The sequence below is a fragment of the Rhinolophus sinicus genome, chromosome 16 (genome assembly GCF_057876585.1).
Source record: "Rhinolophus sinicus isolate RSI-liver-muscle chromosome 16, RSI-T2T, whole genome shotgun sequence".
Taxonomy (NCBI): domain Eukaryota; kingdom Metazoa; phylum Chordata; class Mammalia; order Chiroptera; family Rhinolophidae; genus Rhinolophus; species Rhinolophus sinicus.
Genome location: NC_142516.1, coordinates 43267217 through 43288956, shown reverse-complemented (window position 1 = coordinate 43288956; position 21740 = coordinate 43267217). Strand labels below are relative to the sequence as shown.

The 21740-nt window shown below is 35.9% G+C and overlaps 1 protein-coding gene across 1 annotated transcript in view; it reads left to right on the top strand.

Moving 5' to 3' along the window:
• The window catches only part of OSTF1 (osteoclast stimulating factor 1), a 46181-nt gene extending 26735 nt beyond the window's left edge, over positions 1-19446 (top strand). The window contains exons 3-10 of the mRNA XM_019736664.3: positions 1515-1565; positions 4246-4309; positions 5872-5925; positions 7349-7456; positions 8439-8488; positions 11075-11153; positions 14091-14189; positions 18843-19446. Of these exons, the coding sequence (XP_019592223.1) occupies positions 1515-1565; positions 4246-4309; positions 5872-5925; positions 7349-7456; positions 8439-8488; positions 11075-11153; positions 14091-14189; positions 18843-18901 (564 nt within the window). The 3' untranslated portion in view covers positions 18902-19446. The remainder of the gene's footprint in view (positions 1-1514; positions 1566-4245; positions 4310-5871; positions 5926-7348; positions 7457-8438; positions 8489-11074; positions 11154-14090; positions 14190-18842) is intronic.
• The last annotated feature ends 2294 nt before the right edge of the window (positions 19447-21740 follow it).

Sequence of the window (21740 nt, the reverse complement as noted above, 5' to 3'; positions counted from 1 at the left end):
ATATTGATCATAGATCATCAGAGCATTTTAGAGAATGATTAGAGAAAATCTTAGAGGGCTTTGCTTTTTTTCTTCTGTTTCAAATGATATTAAAGCATATGTCGGCAAGTCTTCAAGGTTCAAATAATTTTGCATAGCTTGTGCTAATCTATATGTCTAGTTACTGTAAATCAAAATATAAATGCAAGAAATGCTTCAGGAATTTGCCTTTTAAAGGAACTCAGCCATTTTTTGGTATCATTAATCATTTGCTAATTTTTATATTTGAATTTATAATGCATTTAAATATTTATATATTGTGGTTGCTTAAAGCATGATATAGCGGATATAATCTTCATTTATATTCAGGGGTAAATAATTATAATAATCATATAGATCAGCTTTGAAACTAAATAAATTACTAGTTCAGTCATATTTACTATCCTAGTCTGTGACTGAGAGAGGAGATAAATAAATGGAAAAATAAATGGATAAAATAATTTGTTTCACTAGCATAATTTTTATTTGTATGGAACAATAACTATGATCAGAAATAGCAAAGCCTCTTATTTGAAAAGTATTTTTTCAAGTAAAATTATGAAAGTAATAAAAGTAACAAAATTCGGAAAACTTTCTGCACACATTTCATGCATTATTGTGACCTTATCCTATGTGAAATTCTGTGCCCTACATTTTTCACTCAACATGACAATGTAGACATCTCTCAATGATCTGAAACTCCGACTACATCGTCCTATTTATTTACAAGGTCATGCTGATAAGTGTTATCCACTGATGGGGAAAAGAAGATGTTTATTTAAAGCGCCAGGCTTTATTCAGAGAGTTTGTTGGACATTTCACTGGTCCAGGCCAGAGCACATTCTGACTGTAATCAATGACCCCTTAGAGCTGCTGATGGTCCGGACTGTCCGAGTTACTGCTTTATATCTTTCAGCTCTATAGCCTTATTAAAGGTTGAATTATTTATTAACTATTCTCACATATAAAATGCTCATTCTCTCTGAACATGAAGAGCTAGGATAATGGTTTTCTCAAAATAAGCAGGTAGCAGATGTTGATATAAAAGTGTTTAAGGATTGACACCGAATCATTTAGGAGAGAGCCAAGTTTCTAGTTATTTTTCATGGTTTTAATTCTAGACATTTATCCTTTTATGAAAAACTACATAGCATCTTTTGAAATTTCTGCAAGAAAGAAGTTTTATTAATATTCTATTTTGATACAAAAATCACCTGCTTTCATCATGGAAAAATGAATATAAGATGTGTGTGTGGGGTGGAATCTGTAGTTGTTATATATGTAAGTCTTTGAAGTTCATCATGGGAAAAATTCAGCTTTCTGTGTGTGTGTTAATTCATCAACAATGTTTTGTTGAGTGGTTTATATGCTGTTTTAAAACCACAATGTCTATAAGGATACTTTACCATTTGGAATCTATATAATTACCATAATTATATTTTAATTCATGAAAAAAATTACATGGAGTCAAACTTAATATATATTTTTTCTTTTAGCCAGATGAATTGTACTTTGAGGAAGGTGATATTATCTACATTACTGACATGGTAAGCCCAGCTAAAATTTTGTAATACTGTGTATGAACTAAAGATGCATAATATAAGACTATTTTGTATAGCCGTAACATTGTATATTTAAATATGTATGTATATAGAAATACATATGCTCAAATCTATTGATTTTAGCACAGTTTGTAATAGCATAAGATTAGAAATAGCCTTTATGTCCACCAAAATAGTTGAATAAACTTTGATATATTGGAGTATTATGCAGCTACAAAGAATGAGGAATATTTCTGTATACTATTGTGGAGTTATTTAAGTGAATAAAAAGCAAGATGCAAATGTGGATAGTAATGCTTTCACTTATCTAAGAAAGGGTGAGAAGATATACATATACCTGTTTACTTCAATTTAAAAGAAAAAGTCAAAAGAGAAGTCATAAAGTAAAATGTAAAAAATAGTTGCCTTTTAAAGGAAATCAGTGAGGAAAGAAAATAGAGTAGAAGACACATAGCTGGAAGATAGACTTTAAAAAAAATTATACCTTATTTTGGAGAGTTGACTTTGGAATCATGTAAATCTTGTAATCATATTAAATGTGTTTCAATTTATGTAAACTTTTGCATAGTTATACAATTAAATTAAATTGGTAAAAAGCAAACTCTGAAAATTAAAAGCAGAATAAATCAAATGAACTTAATTGTACTCCAGGTAATTGTCATAACCATATAAAGGAACTATTCCAAGTGACTTTAAAATTTAAAACTTAGCAGTTCGACTGAACATCTCTAGTAGACTATACATGAAGGACAGAAAGAACTGCCCCCCAAAATTGTAAACTGTTATTAACTACAATCTTGTTGGAGAAGTATTGGTATTGCTATTCTTAGTTAGTTACATGTGTATTGTGGTTCAGAGCAAATGAGTCATTAGATCAGTGATGTTGAAAGCTAGGATTTTCAGCCTGCAAGAAAGGATATACAGATGTAAGGTCAATGAGGGTAAGTAAAAACCCTGCAGCTCTGTATTTGAATTGGATATTGTATTTTATCTAAGATAAAACAAAACAAAAATATTTCCTGCTCTTCCCTTTGAAAGGGCCTAGAAAAAAATGACCAACTAAGTAATAAGTTATTTCCCATTAAAAGGAACCAGGCTCCTTTGAGAAATGTCTGGTACCAGGTTGGGGGCAGTTAAAGTACAAGAGACTCCCCAAACAGCTTGTTTTTAGAAAGCAGGGAAGCTAGGGAAGCTAACAAAGACTACTTAGGGTCACATTGGAAAGACCAAGTTGAAGAGGCTCTCACTAGCCAAAGATAGCACGATTTGAGCGGTCAATTAGGGCACCAATTCCCAAGGATCGAAACACATTTAATATGATTGAATTCATGAGTTCCTAATGATACTTCAGAACAAACATCATCGGTCACCCTGAGAGAAAGTGAGGGAACCGACTTTTTATTCAGACAACTGTTAAGGAAAATACTCAGCATGTATTCTGCCTTTTCTCTATGAACTTCATCTCTGGATAACCTGGGAGTTGATGAGGGAAAGTTTCTCTTTAAAGAGATATTCTAGTTATTTAAATGAAGAATGAGTGATAGACTGTTACCCATTTTGTAACCCCTATAAAATAATGGATCCAAATAAGCTTATCAGTGGGTACTAACTTTACAAAAAGAGAGACCACCAGACATTATGTGTCTTTTGATGGAAGAAATCTAGACCATCTATGAGGTAATCTTGCCAAAAAAATTGAATCTGAATCTAATTAAGCCTCTAGAACCAGTGACCAATTTATAGGCAATACAGGTAACAGAGGGACACATTTTTTTATAGCACAGGGATTAAACAGGCAAAATCCAGACTGTTCAAAACCCTACAGAGCAGACTGGTGTTTTCAAGTATATTGTGAAGGAGTGAAAAAAATAATGGAGGGGGAGCCTGTAGACTAAAAGAGACTTAAGATCTAATCCATCAATCATATTGTGTGACCCTTATTTGGATTCCAAATTATAGGACAACTGGAAAATTTGAGTATTGATCTACATATTAGATATTAAAAATATTGTTGAAAAAACTTGAAGCTGTAATAAAGGTATTATAATTATGTCTTTGAAAAAGTCCTTAGAGGTACATACTGAAATATTTATAGATGAAATAATATGATGTCTAGAATTCATTTCAAAATAATCTGAAGGGGAGGGAAGTTGTAGGTGGGGGTATATACTGAAATAATATTGGCCATGAGTGAATAATTCATGTAGTTGAAAATGGGTATGTGTAGCTTCATTATATTATTCATTCTACATTTGTATAGGTTTGATTTTTTTTCTATAATAGAAAGTCACCCCCAAAACAAAGATGAAATAAAGAGATCTTTAGAAAACAAAAAATCTTGAAGCTAAACGAAATTAGACTGGACAAAAGAAAAAAATTCCTATGGTCTATAAACTAAATATAATCTTTTTCTTTTTCATTTGTATTATTTCTGTTTGATTTGTTTGTTGAGGCTCTGTGATGAAGGGTATTTGATTTATTGCAGGCAGCTGTGTGAATATTTGTAGTTTAGTGATAAGGGGAATGGACATCTATAACTAGTGAATGAGGAAGCTTGATCTTTGTGACCAGGGTCAGTGGACATTTTGTAGAGCAAGTGGTTTTTAAAAAACAATTGAATGTAAACTGGATTTGGTGCCACTTAATTTAACTCTTCTTTCACCAGACTGATACCAATTGGTGGAAAGGCACCTCCAAAGGCAGGACTGGACTAATCCCGAGCAACTATGGTAAGCTTGGCCGCAGTGGCTGGACTATACTCTGCACTTTCAAGTATGTGGTTCCCGGGGTTTTCTGCTCGCAGCTGTGGCTGGGAAATCATTGGAGTTGTTGCCAATCTAGGACGTTTTCTCCTCCATGAGCCTCCTGTTAATAGAAGGGTCATAGACACCAGAGGGGCTTGAGCCTTGACTCTTTAGCTTAAGAAAATGCATTGTAGTATCCTTGAAAGAACCCAAGGAAACACTTAGGGTTTTACTTTATTCAGCTCTTAGAATATTTTTCTTTTCCTTTTTTGTTTTTGCTATTAAACTGAATCTCATGGATGGTTCTTAAAAATTTGCCCTTTCTTTTCTGATGAAGTAACCCTGCCTTGTTAATTCATGTTTGGGACAGTGATGTTCATTAACTGCATATCAGGGCAGTTTAGGGAGCTTGAGCAGTGAGATGTGGCCCCTGCTACAGAACTGCATCTGGTTGGAAGGGCCATAAAACAGATTTTCGTAGAAATTAGAATAAAGGAAAAAGAGCACAGGATTGATAAACAAGGGTCCTGGGTTCTAATCCTTTTTCTTCCACTTCCTAATAATAAGGGACCTTAGTGAAGGCTCTGAACTGCTACCTCTAGGGCTGTTTCTTCATCTGTATAATGTGAAGGTTTGAGTTAAATCGCTTTCCCTGGTTTTAGGGCCATACCATTCTGGATTTACAGACTTGAAACACTTTTAACTCCTTAGACCTTTGAAATCCCAAATATACCTCTATCGTGTACTCCATTTCTGAGGATGTGACATGGTCACACACACTGAGGATATAAAATGTTCCTCTGTTGCTTTGGATCCCCTGTAGCCAAAGGAGTGTCCAGTTACAGCCCGTTACAGAGGGTGGGGGTGGGTCTGAAGTTTTCATGTGGTCACTCCTGCCAATTCTAGTATAACAGTGAACTCACCTTCCTTGGAAGCTGGTAGGTATACTGATTGCCCTTTCTGAATTCAGGAAGCAAAATAGTTTCCTCGCACCCCACCCCTCACATGCACACACACAAGGCCAACAATTATTTTCAGCTGTCTTTCTTCATGGATGGTGTTTTTATGGAATGTAAAAATGAACATCAAATGCTTTCTTTTGCATTTTTTTTTTTTTTTTTTTTTTTTTTTAGTGGAGGGCACAGCTCAAAGTGGCCCATGTGGGGATCGAACCGGCAACCTTGGTCCTACCAGCACCATGCTCTAACAAACTGAGCTAACCAGCCACCCCTTCTTTTGCATTTTTGTGATTAAATTTGTTTATTAAATACTTGAATAAACTGGTGTGCAGGCCATGGATCTCTTTCTTTTGTTTATACTTCCAGCTCATTGCTGCGTTATTGTGTTAGCTTGGTTTCATTTAACACATAATTCAGCTTCTTTTAAAGCAGGAAGCATCAATTTGGTTTTCTGCTATTTTTCCCCCCTACATTAAATAAGGGAAGCTGAATTGTGGAAGGCCCTGGCACTATGGAAGCTGGGGGACTGTGAAGACTTCAGTGAATCATTTGGTGACATTGGGTTTGCACTTTTTCTTTTCAATCTAGTGGCTGAGCAGGCAGAATCCATTGACAATCCATTGCATGAAGCTGCAAAAAGAGGTAGGTGTGATTCTTTTTTTTTATTGAGATAGTACAGTGAAGCACACAGGTTTTAATTATATAGTTTGTTGACTTTTGACAAATGGAGACACCCATGTAACCAGCACCCAGATCAAGATCTAGAACATGTTATCATCCCAGAAAGTTCCCTTCCTAGTTAAATCCCTGCCTCCCCCAGAAGCAATCTCTGTTCTGCTTTCTGTAGTCCAAGAGAGATAAATGTAATTTTAATTTTAAAATGTCAGTCAACAAGCACTTTGGGTACTTTACCTCCCCCCGTGCTCAGTGGTGAGTGGAAAGGCATGGTCTGTTATTCCCAGAGCTCAAAGTCTGGAAAGGGAGAGATGCGTGTAACAGAATAAGATGGTGTGATAAGTACAGCAGTGAAGTGTGTTTACTATGAACAGGCTAGAGAGGCTAGAATGAGTAACAGGAAGGCAGGAGGGTGGGGCCTTCTTGGGAGTACAGCGTTTAGGAGTGTTGATACTGTGCAAGTGTATATGTAAGGCTAGAGTTGGGGAGGGAGGGAGCAGCAGGATGGGCCTTCCTGGGCCTTTATCCTGTAGGTCAGTGGTTCTCCACTGAGGGTAATTCCTCCTTCCACACGCCTGTACATTTGGCAGTATCTGGAGACATTTTGACTGTCATGACTGGGGATAAGCGACTGGCACCATTTGGGTAGAGGCTGGGGACGTGCTAAATATACTACAGTGCATGGGACAGCCCTTATAACAGAGAATTCTCCAACCCCAAATGTCAATAGGGCTGCTGTTGAGAAACTGCAGTAGATAATGGGGAGTTTTTGCAAGACCTCGGTGAGGTCTCCTTCATTCTGCTTTAGATCTTTTTGAAATCTGAACATGCAAAAGGAAATTATTGGTTTAGGATTGTGCATAAGTAGAACTATGAAATTGACATTTAAAACATTTTTTGTGAATTAGATATTTAGGGCATTAACCAGAGGATTTTAAATCACTAGTTATACTTTAACATATAATAACAGCAGCTTTGAATAGGTTATTTAGTATTTTTTTTCTTGTAAGACCTTAAAGTGCATTTTAAATATGGATATGAGTAGTGTCTGCTTGTTCTTAGGTTTGACTGTTTTTTCCCCAGGTTCCAGGAATTCACAGAGAAAAAAAAAAAAAATATATATTTTTTCAGAGTAAAAATAACTTAAGTAGACCCATTTAGTCAACTCTTCCCATAAACCTGCCATTAAAAATTGATGTTAATGCTTTCCATTAATAAACTGGAAGTAAAAAATGTACCATAATAAATGCATTATTGGGCAGGTCTTAATTTCAGATCTGCTGATTAATCCATTGCAAATGGAAATTTATGCAGGATGAAATCGATTGAAAAGCAAAACGAAAAACAAAACCCTTTTTCTTCTGTTTTCATAAATGTAAAATTTTTTCAGGCAACTTGAGCTGGTTGAGAGAGTGTTTGGACAACCGAGTCGGTGTTAATGGCTTAGACAAAGCTGGAAGCACTGCCTTATACTGGGCTTGTCACGGGGGTCACAAAGGTATTACATTTTGTTTGTTACCATAAATGTCTGTGCTACTGAAAAATGTGCTTCATCTAAGGGGTCAGATTTACAGAAGTGAAATAAAAAATGGGTTCTTCTTTTTAAATCCTTTGGAACATCAGCCAAAAGCCTTGTTCCTGGAAGCTTTGTAAAACAGTAGGTAGAATGTGATCAGTCAGCCTTGCTACAGGACTTCTTTCACTTGAAAGAGTGGAAGCTTCTTTTCCTCAATCAGACCTGGAAAAGTTACAGGAGAACAACAGTGATATAAAAACAAACCCGATTATCTAATCTTACAGAAGAAAGGGGCAGAATTGATTCCTCTAGCTTAGCTTTTCCCATGATATGCTTTTATGTTTTACATTTTAAGTCTAATGCAAACTGTTAGATTCAGGAAAAAGCATTTGCTTGAGTTAGTGATTTAGTTGATAACTTTCTATGTTATAATCAATTGTAATAATGGCAAATGGACTTTCTAGATGTATTTCAGCCTGGCCAAAAATGCACCACACCCAATCTCTTTCTGCCTCTCTCTATAATACACACACACACACACACACACACACACACACACACACACGCAAAATAATTCCAAGAATGAGAAACAAAGAACCCAACAAATTAAATAGCATAGCTGAAGGGAAATTTATGGTTGTCTCCCAAAAGAAACCCATATTATTTTAGCTAATAAATACAAATTAGTAATATAAATATTAAGTATCATAGCTAATGTAAATTTTTTTAATAATAGATGTCATGTGAAAATGCAAAAACTGAATTATTTGAAAAAAAAATCCCTGAGTAATACTGTTAGAGTTAGAGTCTTAAGTCTTTTATTTACATAATATTTGAAAAATTTTGTTGTAAGGATTTTCTTGAAGATTCTTCTAAGAATCTTCCTTTTAAAACTTATTATTTGTAGTCTTGTTAGACTTTTACTTCGCATTCTTAAAAAATATCTTTTCTGTTTGAATTTCAGATATAGTAGAAATGCTATTTACTCAACCAAACATCGAACTGAACCAACAGGTGAGACTGCTTACATGGAAGTGATTTAACACTCATGCCTTGTTCTCTCTCTGTGACTTGTGGGTATGAAAAATCACATCTTAGTGTCTTGAACTGACCTTTTCCCATTTATTGTCTTTCATTTAAATTTTTAATCAAAATGTTACAAGCACATAGTTTAAAAAATAATTATTATTATACTAAAGTTCAAATTGTATAAAATTATTATTATTCTAAAGTTCAAATTGTATAAAGCCCAAAATGCCTACTGTGCTCCTCGTATGTTATCACTTTCGGCTTTTAGCTCTTTCTTCTTACCTGATGTTACTAAGGAAACTGTCTCATAATTTATCATCTCCATGTGTATTTTGAAATCCTATCTGATAGGCGAAGGTTTAAGCTTGTCAGCTGCCCAACTCTCGTCTTCCAGCACCCAGCACCCCACCTTGCCTCCTCTGGTCCTCCCATTGTATCATGTCATAATTTGTGGTTATATTGTAGAACTTTTATGTTTTTGTACTTCCTGACATTTATTAGCTTCTTTTTTTTGTATCTCACAAAAACTCCTATACTGTTTTATATTCTCATGACATATTTTCTCAAAATGTGTAACATCATCAATTGCTTTCTTTTTCTCCCTGGAATCCTACTTCTTGAAGCTCTCCATTCTCAGGTTTGATGCCATTTTGATTCCCATTCTTTTGTGTGTGATCTGCTTTTTCTTTTGATTGGAATCTTTAACTTTGGCGTTCTAAAATTTCACAGTGATGAGCTTTTGTGTGGATCTTTTTGTGGTGAGCTTTCTCAGCCCGGAAAAATATCTTGTATTATTTCTTTTATAGTCTTTATGACCAGTTTTTTGACCATTTTCTTTGTTCTTTGGTTTTGAATGCCCATGTTGGACCTCTTAGGTTGAATCTCAAATTTTCTTAGTTTTTCTGAGATTTTTCTCACCTTCATCTTTGTTTTATTTTGGTTACCTTTTTAATTCTCCAGAGCTCCGTGTTAGTTTTCTATTGCTATGTAACAAATTACTACAAACATAGCAACCTAAAATAGCACCCACTTACCTTACCCTTTCTGTAGGCCAGAAGTCTGGCCATGGCATAGATGGATTCTCTGCTCAGGTCTCCCCGGCTGGAATCAAGGTATTGGCTAGAGCAGAGTTCTCATCTGGAGCGCACATCCTATTCCAAGCTCATTCAGGTTGCCAGGAGAATTGAGTTTCTTGTACCTGTTAATGTGCCCCTCAGCTTTCAGAGACCACCCTTCTTCTTAGGCAGTTCACAACATGGCTGTTTGCTTTCCTCCTCAAGGGCAGCAGGAGACTGTGTCTCTAACACTATACCTTTTTTTTGGAAATGGCACACCTGATTAGGTTAGGCCCACCCAGTATAATCTCCCTTTTTTATGAATTCAACATCAACTGATTAGAAACCCAGCTGTGGGAGTGATATTCTGTTATAGTCACTGGTCTCACCTATACTCAAGGGGAGAGAATTACACAGGGGTTGTGTGCCAGGGGCAGGGGTCTTAGGGACCATCTTAGAATTCTGTTTACCCCAAGCTCTTTCTTTTACTCTGATTCTTATCTTTCAATAGCATCTTTTTCATATTTCATCATGCAATATAATCTTGTATCGCTGATATGTTAATTATAGCTTTTTAAAACATTTTCTGCTGTTCTCTTTTTCCTCAGAGATTCATTTATTTTGTTTGTTTTGGTCTTTTCGCAATATGGGAGACTTTCTCCAAATACCTAGTGTCTTTGTTTATCTATTCATACTTAAGTGTTATTGGAAGCTCTGTGTCCTTGTGGGTCTTGTTGGCTGGTGGGTTTTCCACAGGGTGAAGTGGTGAGGTCTTGGCTGTTTTTCTGGGTTGTCCCCAGATGCCAGTATGAGTACCCACTCCCTCTCCTGCATGTGGGGTTGTTCAGCTTCACCAGAGAAGTAACCTCCAGCCTCCTGCTTGGGGGTACATGCTAGACTGTACACACTGAAGCAGGAGGGTAGGTAAAGGCAGCTGGGAGAGTGGTCTTACTGCTCAGTTTGTAGGTTTTTCACCTACCCCCTGCTTTCAGTTCCTGGCCTTATTGCACCTTCTCTTGTACCTAGAGCTTGGAAACTATCTGGTTAATTTCTTGACAGGGTAATTCTACCACCTGTACTGGCTCATCTGGCAGCAGGGAGAGAAGCAGGTGATCTGGGGTTCTGGGATTACTCCTTATAAACTCTTTCACCCAGTACCCTTGTTTTCACCCCCATGCCTCATTCCTGCTCGAGTGTCTCCTGGCATCTCCAGTTCCCAATTCATGCTAGATTTCTGTGGGGGCAAATGTGCTTGCTTCCTCCTGGGGTCTTCCTCTGCGGGCATCTGGACTTCCACTTGTGATCTGCCACGGCAGTTTCTGCTCCAACATCCCATTCCATCTCCCAGAACGACTCCTCTCTCATCTCTTGAGTCTCCTATCCCTCATTGAAATTTTACATGATTTTATAACTTTGTTCTCATTTTAGGTTTACTTAGAATAAGCCTAAATTCATGTGTATTTTCAGACTGCCCTCTCTTTTAAAAAAATGCTACTTTCTCTTTTTATCACAATAGAACAAGTTGGGAGACACAGCTTTGCATGCTGCTGCCTGGAAGGGTTATGCAGATATTGTCGAGTTGCTTCTGGGAAAAGGTAAAGTGTGTGCTGAGTTTATCTGGTCTTTGCTTACCCTGAAAAATAGGCTACATCCAATTATACCATTGGAAAGAGTAGAAAGATAATAGTCTCTTTATGCTCCTTATATTAAAACTGGGGTTTTAACCTCGACTCTGTCTGTATCACAGAGTTATTATGCTAAGATGAAACTATTGTGGTGATTTGTGTAAGTTTTTAATTTTAAATTAAAACCTTGACAAGCCTCAAAATTATGTATATTAATTTTAGTAAGAACTTACTGTACATTTCTGCAGAACTAAAGGGCCTTAGAAGGAAGGTGTGTGTGTGTGTGTGTGTGTGTGTGTGTGTGTGTGTGTGTACATGTACACATAGAAGAGATCCTCTCTGAGAAAGCTGTTTGGGTAAAGTTGCTAAGGCCCCTGCTCTCACAGGAAAGCCTTGATATAGAAGAAAGACTGCTGTGACTGCAGTGTCTTGCTTTGAACTGAGCAGATGCTAGATGTACAGAGAATGAAAGAAAATCTCTTGATTCCTGTTTTTACATAAGTCAGAGGGAACAGTGATATCATAGACTGACCATCTATCAATCCATTTGTCCCACAGATATTTAATCCTTACAGAGGGCCAGGCATATCACCCCATAGTACACCCTGGTTCAGAAGGCTGTAATATAAGATGCTTGAGTCCCCAAGCCACATGTTATATGGACTCACAATTATTAGGGCTCCTCGGAGGATTGTTGTGGGATATATTAGAGGAAATATTTTTGATTTAAAGTATGTTGATAATGTAAACTTTAGGTCTAAGAGATCAGATACTCTGGGCACCACTGTAGTGGCCCCCCTGCCGCCCGAAGGTTATGCTGAGAGCTATGCCGTCTGCTATGGCAGCCACTGGCCACATGTGCTCCTGAGCCCTTGAAATGAGACTATTCTGAACTGATATGTGCTGTAAGTGTAAAATGCACCCCAGATTTTGAAGACTTAGTAAAAAAAATATAAACTGTCATAATAATTTTTATAATGGTTACATGATAAAGTGATAACATTTCAGATATACTGGGTAAAATAAAATATTAAAATGAATTTTACTTTTGGAAAATGTAGACACTAGAAAATTGAAAATTACATATATGGCTCACACTGTATTCTTACTGGGCAGCGGAGATTAAGAGGGACACAGGAAATGGTTGTTTCTTCTCTAGCATGACCGTCTCTGAACATTTCCTGTTCTAACAGAAATCATGTTTACGAGTTCAAAAGTGTAATTTAATGTAAAATATAATTAGTCCCAGAACTATTAACCCTCAAGATTTTTGTACTATAGCACAATGAGAGAATGAGGTTTTCCATATAACCCTAACTGTGGATAGATCTAATTCTGTTCAGGAGAAAGATTTTCACACACGATTGCCATATTCCTAATTAAACATACTATTTTTTCCGACTCAATATTTTTGTTCCTTTAAGTTTTAGGACATTTATTTTGTGTTTGTTGAAGACGATATGGTTGCAAAGAAAATGGTATTCTCATACACTGTGGCAGAAAGTTTAAATTGGTAAAGCCTTCTTAGATAGCAGTCTGACAGTAACTAGCAGAATTAAAAATGTACATATTCTTACATTTCAGCACTACTTCTAGGAAACCATCCTTCAGAAATATATATAAATAGAGATATTGTTCTAGGAGGCAGTATTGTTTGTGATAATGAAAAATAGGAATAGCCTAAATGCCACTTAATAGAGGATTGATTAAATAATATTTGGAACATCCACAAAATGGAATACTAATAAACATTTAAATAGATTGAATTATAAGTACGCGTACTACTAAGGAGTATCATTATAGATTGTTAAGTTGAAAAAAAATCTTGGGGTCAAAAGGTACAAACTTCCAGTTATAAAAGAAGTCCCGGGGATGTAATCTACAGCGTGGTGACTAGGGTTAGTACTGTATTTCATATTTGAAAGTTGCAAAGAGACTAGATCTTAAAAGTTCTCACATAAAAAAAATTTGTCACTATGTATGTATGTATGGTGAAGGATGTTAACTAGACTTACGATCATTTCACATTATATACAAATACCGAATCATTATGTTGTATACTAGAAACTAGTATCTGTCAATTGTGCATCAATTACAAAATCAAGTTACAAGATCAATACATGTAGTATGATTTTGTGTGTATGTATATATGTCTGTGAATGCATTCATGCATGCAAGGGAGACAAAACTGATGCCCACTTGTTGGGAATGGTTAACTTTGGAGAAGGTAGAAAATGGGGAAGAATGGGGTTTGTTGGGGGATGAAATGGTACATATGCTTTTGTTCAGCATACTTCTGTATTTTTGAATCTTTAATGATGAGAATAAATTCATGAATTATGATGTGACTTAACAATAAAGAGAAGGAAAAAAGTAGAAGATAGGCGACAGGAACTATGAATTAATTGCCTCTGGGTTTTATTATGTTACTATTCTGCTAATTTGCATGAGAGTATACTTACAGAGATAAAATATTAATCCCCTTGGGCTCATCCTCCATGGTCTTTTCTAAAAACCTTGAACAGAAAAAGAGGCAAAGGGCATATTGAATTTAATCTCCAAATACTCATGCTGAGGCACATGTAGCTATTGGGGTCTGATTTAAGATTTACCATAGAGATGGTAAACTCACTGAAAAGTTCACATGAAATTCTATAGGGACTCGAAGGGAAGGCTATATTTTGATTGTGCATAATTATCACAGGTGCAGCAACAAGCTCCCTGATTAAAGATGCCAAATACACTATTATGGTTTTGAGTAAGATTTTCTGCTTTGAAAAAGCTTATTACTTCTGGGCCAGAAAGGTTCTCCAGTTTTGCCAAAAGTGATTAGTTTTGGTGGAAGGAGGATTGGCTGCTACTATAGTCTTCAAAAACATCTAATTTACTTTTGTTGTGTTGGGGAAGGTGCTAGGACAGACTTAAGAAACAATGAGAAGAAGCTGGCCCTGGACATGGCTACTAATGCTGCCTGTGCAACTCTCCTGAAAAAGAAACAGGGAACAGGTATTTGGATTTAACCCATCTTTCTCCTATGATGCCATCATGACTAAGATTTATCAACTTAATATTGGGGGGGAAATTTTTTTAATAAACTCTTCAGGTGTTTCTGAAGTTAGATTTTATATCTTTGGTCTAAATCAGAACCTCTGACACAGAAGAATACCCTCATGCAAACAAAATTGAAGACACATTTATCTTTTACAAATTTTTGTTTATTTCCTTTGTTTTTTTACAATCAGATTCTAATCACCTTGCTTTCCATTACACAGTCCTTATCAGAGAATCATGGTCTCTATCGCCTCTTTTCAGATATGTTTTTCCATGAGTGGTTATCTCTAAACATGTTTTAAATTAAGCACTTAACAGCTCCATGATTATATTTTGTTTCTATTTTAAATGAGGGTATCACTAAAGTATAATCTAAATTATCCTTGACTTTGCAAACATTTTGGCATTTATTTATAGTACTAGGGGTGGTGTTTAAAGATGAAGTTTAGGTGTACATTCTTAAAGATAAAAATAGCTATTGATGTGGGAGAATAGGTTTGAAAAAAATGAAAAGTGTGTGTGTTTGTTTTGAAAAGGTGTTAAAGAAAAGGTGTTAAACACGCCTGCGTTATTCATGATTCATGAGACCGGATGTCTTTAGCCTATTGACTGTGTCCCCCCAGAATCATTCTAAGGTAGTGACTCCTGAAAGAAATGCTGGGAGGGTGTGTCTTGAACTCTTCTTGCCGAGGGAGGTCTCAGAAATATCGTCCTCACCTATCATCAAATTCCCATCATAGCTCTCTGCACGAATCTATTTTTCCTTTTAGTCCTTTATTGCAGATATGTATTTGTTCCAGCTTCTTATTTCTTTTATTAATAACTTCAGTTCAGATATATAGTGTAAACCATTAAGAAGTTTGGGACTCCTTAATTATTTAAGCCATGATTCCTCACTGGCAGAGCAAATCTTTCTTTAATTACGTATACATACATGGAATAGATTCTACTGAGTGAGAAAGTGCTTACCATCTGAGTGCTGCTCCCCAGCTCTATTTTGACTGAGAAGCTATATTTGCAGCCATGTGGGAGAGACGCTTTTACTTAAAGTGCACCTCCTGCTCCTTGCTGTCTTAGTTGGGTCACAAAGCTGAACTGTGGCCTAACTTCCTTTTTCTGCCACTGACTTCCTGTTGCTGTATGGGTACCTTCAGAATGTGCTGACTGCGGAAGAAGGTTTCTCACGAGCTGAAGGTTATCAGAATCTTGTGCATAGTATGAGCTTGATGGTGATAGGCAAGGAAAATATCCCACCTGCTCAGACCACTGAGAGCTGCACCCAGAGGGCACGACATGAGCAGCTGGAGCTGGCAGAGGCAGGTGGCAAATTCTTCTCTTTATCGCTCACCTTCGTGGTCTTTTTAAATTGGCACTAGGAGTTTGGGTGCTCCTCTTTTTGTCTCTTCACTTCAAGGGTTGTTAGTCTGCCCTCCTAAATTTGTACTGATTAGATAATGGATTCACTAAAGAGGTTATCTTGGGGACTGGCACACAGAGCCAAGAAATGAATTTTTGTGTTTCGATTTTCATGTTACCCTTTTCTCTGTTTTTTTCTTGCTTTATTCTCCCAATCATCCAGTTTAAAAAGTTTTAATTTGTATTTTGATCCTAGTTGGAATGAGAATTTGAATATTGGGCCAGATAGCTAATTACCAGCATGAACTCTAAGCTAGAAAAGTTATATTCTGGTATTGTTGTCCCCTTTGAAAAGCACAGTGTGGATTTCTTAGAGGGACAAAATAATTCATTTGTTGTATTTACCATGAAAAATGTATAGGGATGGGTTCAGGGTCATATTTGAGGGTTGAGCTCTTAAATTTTTTTCCAATTTTTAAAAATCAGGGTATAATTTACATTGAGTGCATAAATCCAAAGTGTACAGCTTGATGAATTTTCTTATTCTTTTTTTTTTTACTGTTCTTACACTTATTTGCCACAACTCAGCTCAAGATAGAGAAAATTTCCCATATTCCAGAAGCGTCCCTCACCATCCTTCTCTCACAATAGAGTAGCTTTTCCTGTTCCTGAACTTTGATATAAATGGAATCAACCAGTATGTACTTTTTTGTGTCTAACTTCTTTCACTTAACTATTGCTATGAGATTTATCCATGTTATTGTGTTTATCCTTCCACCATTTATTTATTTATTGTCTGTCTGTGTTTTAAGTGCTGGTGCTTGATTTGGAATGTGTAAGTGCAGGGCAGTGAGATTGAGGAAAAAAAGTAAGGTTAGGGGAGGATGAGAAGCGCTGCTGGGAGATACATTACTGTGCTGTCATGCTCCAACACAGGCTGTGAAGAGATACAGCTCATCACTCTGCATTTGTCCATATGCGACACTGTGCCTCCAACCAGTCCATGAAAGGAAGGAAGGAGAAGGAATCTGTTTGCCTTGCTCATTTCCAGCTCTTGATTTCCATTCAGTCAGAGTTTGCACCATGGCAAGTCATCTTTCCCTTACTGACAGAAGAAATGAGGTTAAAACAAAGTGCAGAAGTAACCATTGAAGGACAAAGCTCAAATATCGCAAACACAGGATTGTAGTAACAAAGAAGGGGAAATAGCTTTGCTGTTTCTTTTTGTCTTTAGCTTAAAAAGCTGCTTTTACCACGTGGACAGCCAGTCCTGAAGTTCATGGTGTAGAACAAAATGTGTTTCTCCAAGGTCTCCAGAACTCCTTTTCAGAAGAATGGAGTGGAATATAGTCAATCTGGGGACTTCTAATAGTTTGGAAGTGAAATCATTGAGGTTTGAGTCTGTCCTGCTTACATCCACTTGTTCTTTTTCTTTCTCTTGTATAAGATAATTGGTTTCTACTTCACTTGTACCAACTCTCCCATGTCCCTTCCTTTTTCTCAATAATCATTTTCCTGAACTTGGAAAGACTCTTAAAAAAACTATAATATCATTAACACACTTAAAATTAATAAGGCTAACTATGATCAAATATCTTGTCATAGTCCAGATTTGCTATTTTTCTTATACCTGTTTGTTTATTGTTTGCTTACTTATTTATCTACATATTTAGTTACAGTTTCTTTAAGTCAGGGTCCAAATCAAGTTAGTGTCTAATTGATAGGTATGTCTCTTAGCTTTTTTAAAAATCAATGTTTCCCTTCCCTTTCCTCTTCTCCCATTTTTAGCCTTGTAATTTATTTGTTAAAGAGACTGGGTAAGTTACCTGAATTTTCCAGTGTAGACATTGCATGTATGCACCCCCATGGTATTGTTTCTTATGTGCGGCTGTTCTGTATATTTTTGTCAATTGTGTTTTTTAGATCTAGAGGTTTGATTAAATGTAGATTTTATTAATTTGTCTGTCTACCTTAGGGGAGACTAATTCATAAAGAAAATCATGTTCTTCCATTAGAGGCACATAATATTTAGTTATCACTCTTCCTGTGATATTAGCATCCATTGATGACCATTGTGTAGATCTATTATTTCACTAAGGGTTGCAAAATGGTGATATTCTAATTCTGTTACTGCTGAAACACTCTATAAAGAAAAATTTCTCCTCATCAACTGTTTGGTTACCCATCGAGATAGTTAATTTAGCAGAAGCAGAACAAAGGCTTGGTTTTTGCCATTTATTTGAGAGTTTTCAAATGTGCTGGTTCCCTATTATTCTCCAAAGGGAACCAATGAATTCCCTTTGGTGTGTGCTGAAATATTTGATGAGTTTTGTCCTTTCTGATTATCTTTATGGATAGCCCATCTTTGGGTAGTGGAGGCCTCTTTAGATTGGATCCTTAACCCTGAGGTTCCAGGTCCATCTTTTACATTTGCTGTCTGAGACTTGAAATTAGTCATATCTCCAATGAGCTATGGAGATACACTATTTAGAGACCATGATCTGGGTGTGGTAACAGATGTTTAATATACTCTAACAATGTGCTTATACTTACATTTCAATTTTCCCTAAAATTATACCTTAGTGTAACCTGCTACTATAGAAATTTGACTAGAGAGTTGAGTAGGTGAACAGTTAAAGATCAGATGTCTTTCTTTTGAACCATGTTCAAGATTGATTTTACATTTGATGAGGTTTAGCTCTTTCTATTTCAAAACTTTTATTTATTTTTCATTTTAGTCTTTTGCTTCTGGGTATACTTTATTTATTAGTGTTTTCTAAAATGAAACTGAAGCTTCTGTGTTTTCATTCTCTTTTCCTTTTTTCCCCTTATTAATTATCTTTCTACCCAGGGACCTCGACTTCAGGTCAGGCTGTAGACTGTTGATGGACCACTATGTGTGCACTTGTCATTGAGAGAGGAGATTGGAAGCTCAGTTATCAGAGTGGAGGGGCTTCTGGTGTGTTCCACATTGGTCATTGTGCATTTTGTGTGAGATAGAGTAATGGTACCTTAGTACTACACACTTCACTTTTCTACATGTCTAAAGAACATGTATTTGTCAGCCTCTGTGGTAGCAGATACTGAACAGTTAGGCTGAAAAGCAGAAGTTGAAAAAGACCCTTTGGGAAAGGACAACCCCTGGGTCTGAAGGAAGATGACAACTTGTGAATTGTCAGGAGCTTTGAAAGTGAAGCAAAATCCAAGCAATTTGTAATTTCTCTCTTTTGCTTTCTCCCCCATTTTTTTTAGATGCCGTTCGAACATTAAGCAATGCTGAAGAGTATCTTGATGAAGATGATTCAGATTAATTCCCTTCCGGAGCTTTAAGAGCTAAAACTTCTGTTGCTTTTGCCATTCCAAAACCTTGTCTTTGCCAGAAGAGTGTTGGTAACTGTTTTTAAAAGAAGTCTGTATGAACGTGGCAGTATTGCACTGTGTTTGAGTAGAACATGTAAATGAGTAGTTTTCACCTTTGTTTTGCCAATAAGTGACTGGATACTTTGCAGTATAAAGTACATTTTTGTTCACTAGGGTAGAACAAGAAGAGATTATTTCTATTTATCAAGCTTAAATAATTTTAAGAATTTATTTCTTTAAAAAAAATCAAGATTTTTTTTTTTTTTTTTTTTTTTTTTTTTTTTAGTTAAAGTTCTTTACCTCAAGGATCGATATGTTTTGAATGGATTTTTCAAGGGGGGAAATGATTATTATAATAATAAACCAAAAGACTTAACAGAAACTTGTCAGCTATTCTGACAAAAATAAACATTTTAAGAGACTTTATTCCTTTTGTCTGTTTTTCTGATATCACTCTTTGCTGGTAAATAAATAAAGCTTTGTATGTTTATATTTAGGTAAAGACTGATTTTATTTTTTATTATATTTTGTATTTATTAGCACAGAAGAATCATAACAACCAAATTTCCATTTAACTTATCTGCTTTGATTAAAGTCAAGACAATAATCATTGAAAAGATAGATATCTAATAAAATACACAACATCAGTAATTATGAGACTTTCAGTTTTATCTCCAAGGTTATACTTAGTGTAAAGAAATCTAGCAACTCATTACAGTTTGGTTAAGGTTTGAAAGATTTAAAAAAAAATGATTTCCTTATTATGGAAGGTGCCATAGTTTTCCATAATGGAGTAGCCAGGATTTTTTGCCTTCAGTTTTTCACTTTGATAACATTTGTTTTTTCAAAGCATAGCTCTAGCTCATAATGATTCAGATTCTTTTGCTAAAACATCAATTGACATTGCAGGGAGCCTTCTGTACTACTGAAGTGACACTTCATTTGAGATTCTTATTTTGTATCACTATGGTGATGATATTTATAATGATGTGGCCAATGGCATTTGTCCAGATTCCAGGCACTAGGCCCATGAGGATATTTTGCAAGAAGACTTCGATACTAATTTCAAAAAACACATTGATGAAGAGAAGGAAATGTTTGAAGAAGGAAGTGGGTTAGCTCAGGAAATGAATAACTGCCTCTATAAGATTTTCCTCTGTCTGTGACTGTTTGGCTTTTCTCTCTGTGGGTGCCTTGAGAAAGGATACCCTGAGAAACCTGTTTGAGGTCTTTCAAAATTACCCCAACTAAATTTTAGTAGAAGGAAATCTGTATAAGCAACGACAGCAAAGGATGAGCACAAGAGTTGAAATTAATAAAAAAGGGTATTTTATTCTCCAAACAAATATGTTTTTAAATGTACGTTAAATATTTGTATTTCTTCATAAGCATAAACTTGAAGATATGAAATAATTGTTGAAATTATATCTGTTCTCACAGAACTTTTAAGGATTTGTTCTTTAAAATGGGATTTGTGCCGTAACAAAAAGCTTTTGGAAATCTCTAGCTTTTTGTCCCAGTATACTGTGGGCCTGGGGTAATTAGAATAGATGCCAATTAAACACTCTTAATTTTTTAACATGGGTAGAGATAATACAGTTTCCATGAATATAGGTAATTTTTATGAAAATACCTGTGCTCAGTGTAGATATATTATTTATTTATTTTAAGATTTGTTTTTAACATTTAAAATTTTATTTTTTTATTTAAGTATGTTTTTCCAGGACCCATCAGCTCCAAGTCAAGTTGTTGTTTCAATCTAGTTGTGGAGGGCGCAGCTCACAGTGGCCCATGTGGGGATCGAACTGGCAACCTTGTTGTTAAGAACACTACACTCTAACCAACTGAGCTAACTGGATGCCCCATATATTATTTATGTATTTGAGGAAAAGAATAGTGGGGACTTCACTGTCACTGTTTTTTAACACTATCAAACCCATGCAAGTTCTAAAAAGTTGGCCAACTATAGTTTTTTGGAGTGTAAGGCGGACTAAGGCATATGCATGAATTTTTGGTGAAATAGGACAGTACATTTAGCTGTGGTGGAAACTCCATGGTAAAATTTACTTTTGCTTCCTATTTTTTCAGCATCAGAGATTATTTAATGCTGAACTCAGCAACAAAAATTGGTTCTAGGAACTTGCTACAGCTCTGACTCTGTGCAGAGGAAAGATTTGATTCTGTTCTGGAAATGCCTTTGGAGGTTTTGCTGTAATCTGAGCTTTCAGACCATCACTGTGACCTGAACACCTTCCCCGCCGTTGCATTCTTTAGATAGAAAATGCCTTTCAGTCCCTTGGGCAGTGAGATACTTGTATAGCTACCAGCCCAGTAACCTCATGCAAAGAACATTTTTCTCATTTGAGTTTCCTTTCTGGGACTGGTTTATTGCAAATTACCATTGGACTGCCATGCATTACAGTTGTCAGTTTATGTATTTCCTTTGTGAGCCCCCCAAATAGCCTCTTTTTTCAATAGATTGGCCATGTTACCCAAGGGAAATGTTGAGCAAAGCAATGGTGCCCCTATTTTATTTTTAATCTAATCTCTAACAAATTAAAAATGATGCTGAAAATGAAATCTCAGGTAATCTTAGGTAAAGGAAAATACAATTTTTCCATATACACCTTCTTCATAAATATTCTTTATTGTATAGAATTTCTGATTTACTGCTATTTCTTATTGTGAGCCTTGTATTTCTCTTCATAGATAGTGATTTCTCTTCTGATACTGTGTTTCCCTGAAAATAAGACCTAGCTGGACAATCATCTCTAATGCGTCTTTTGGAGC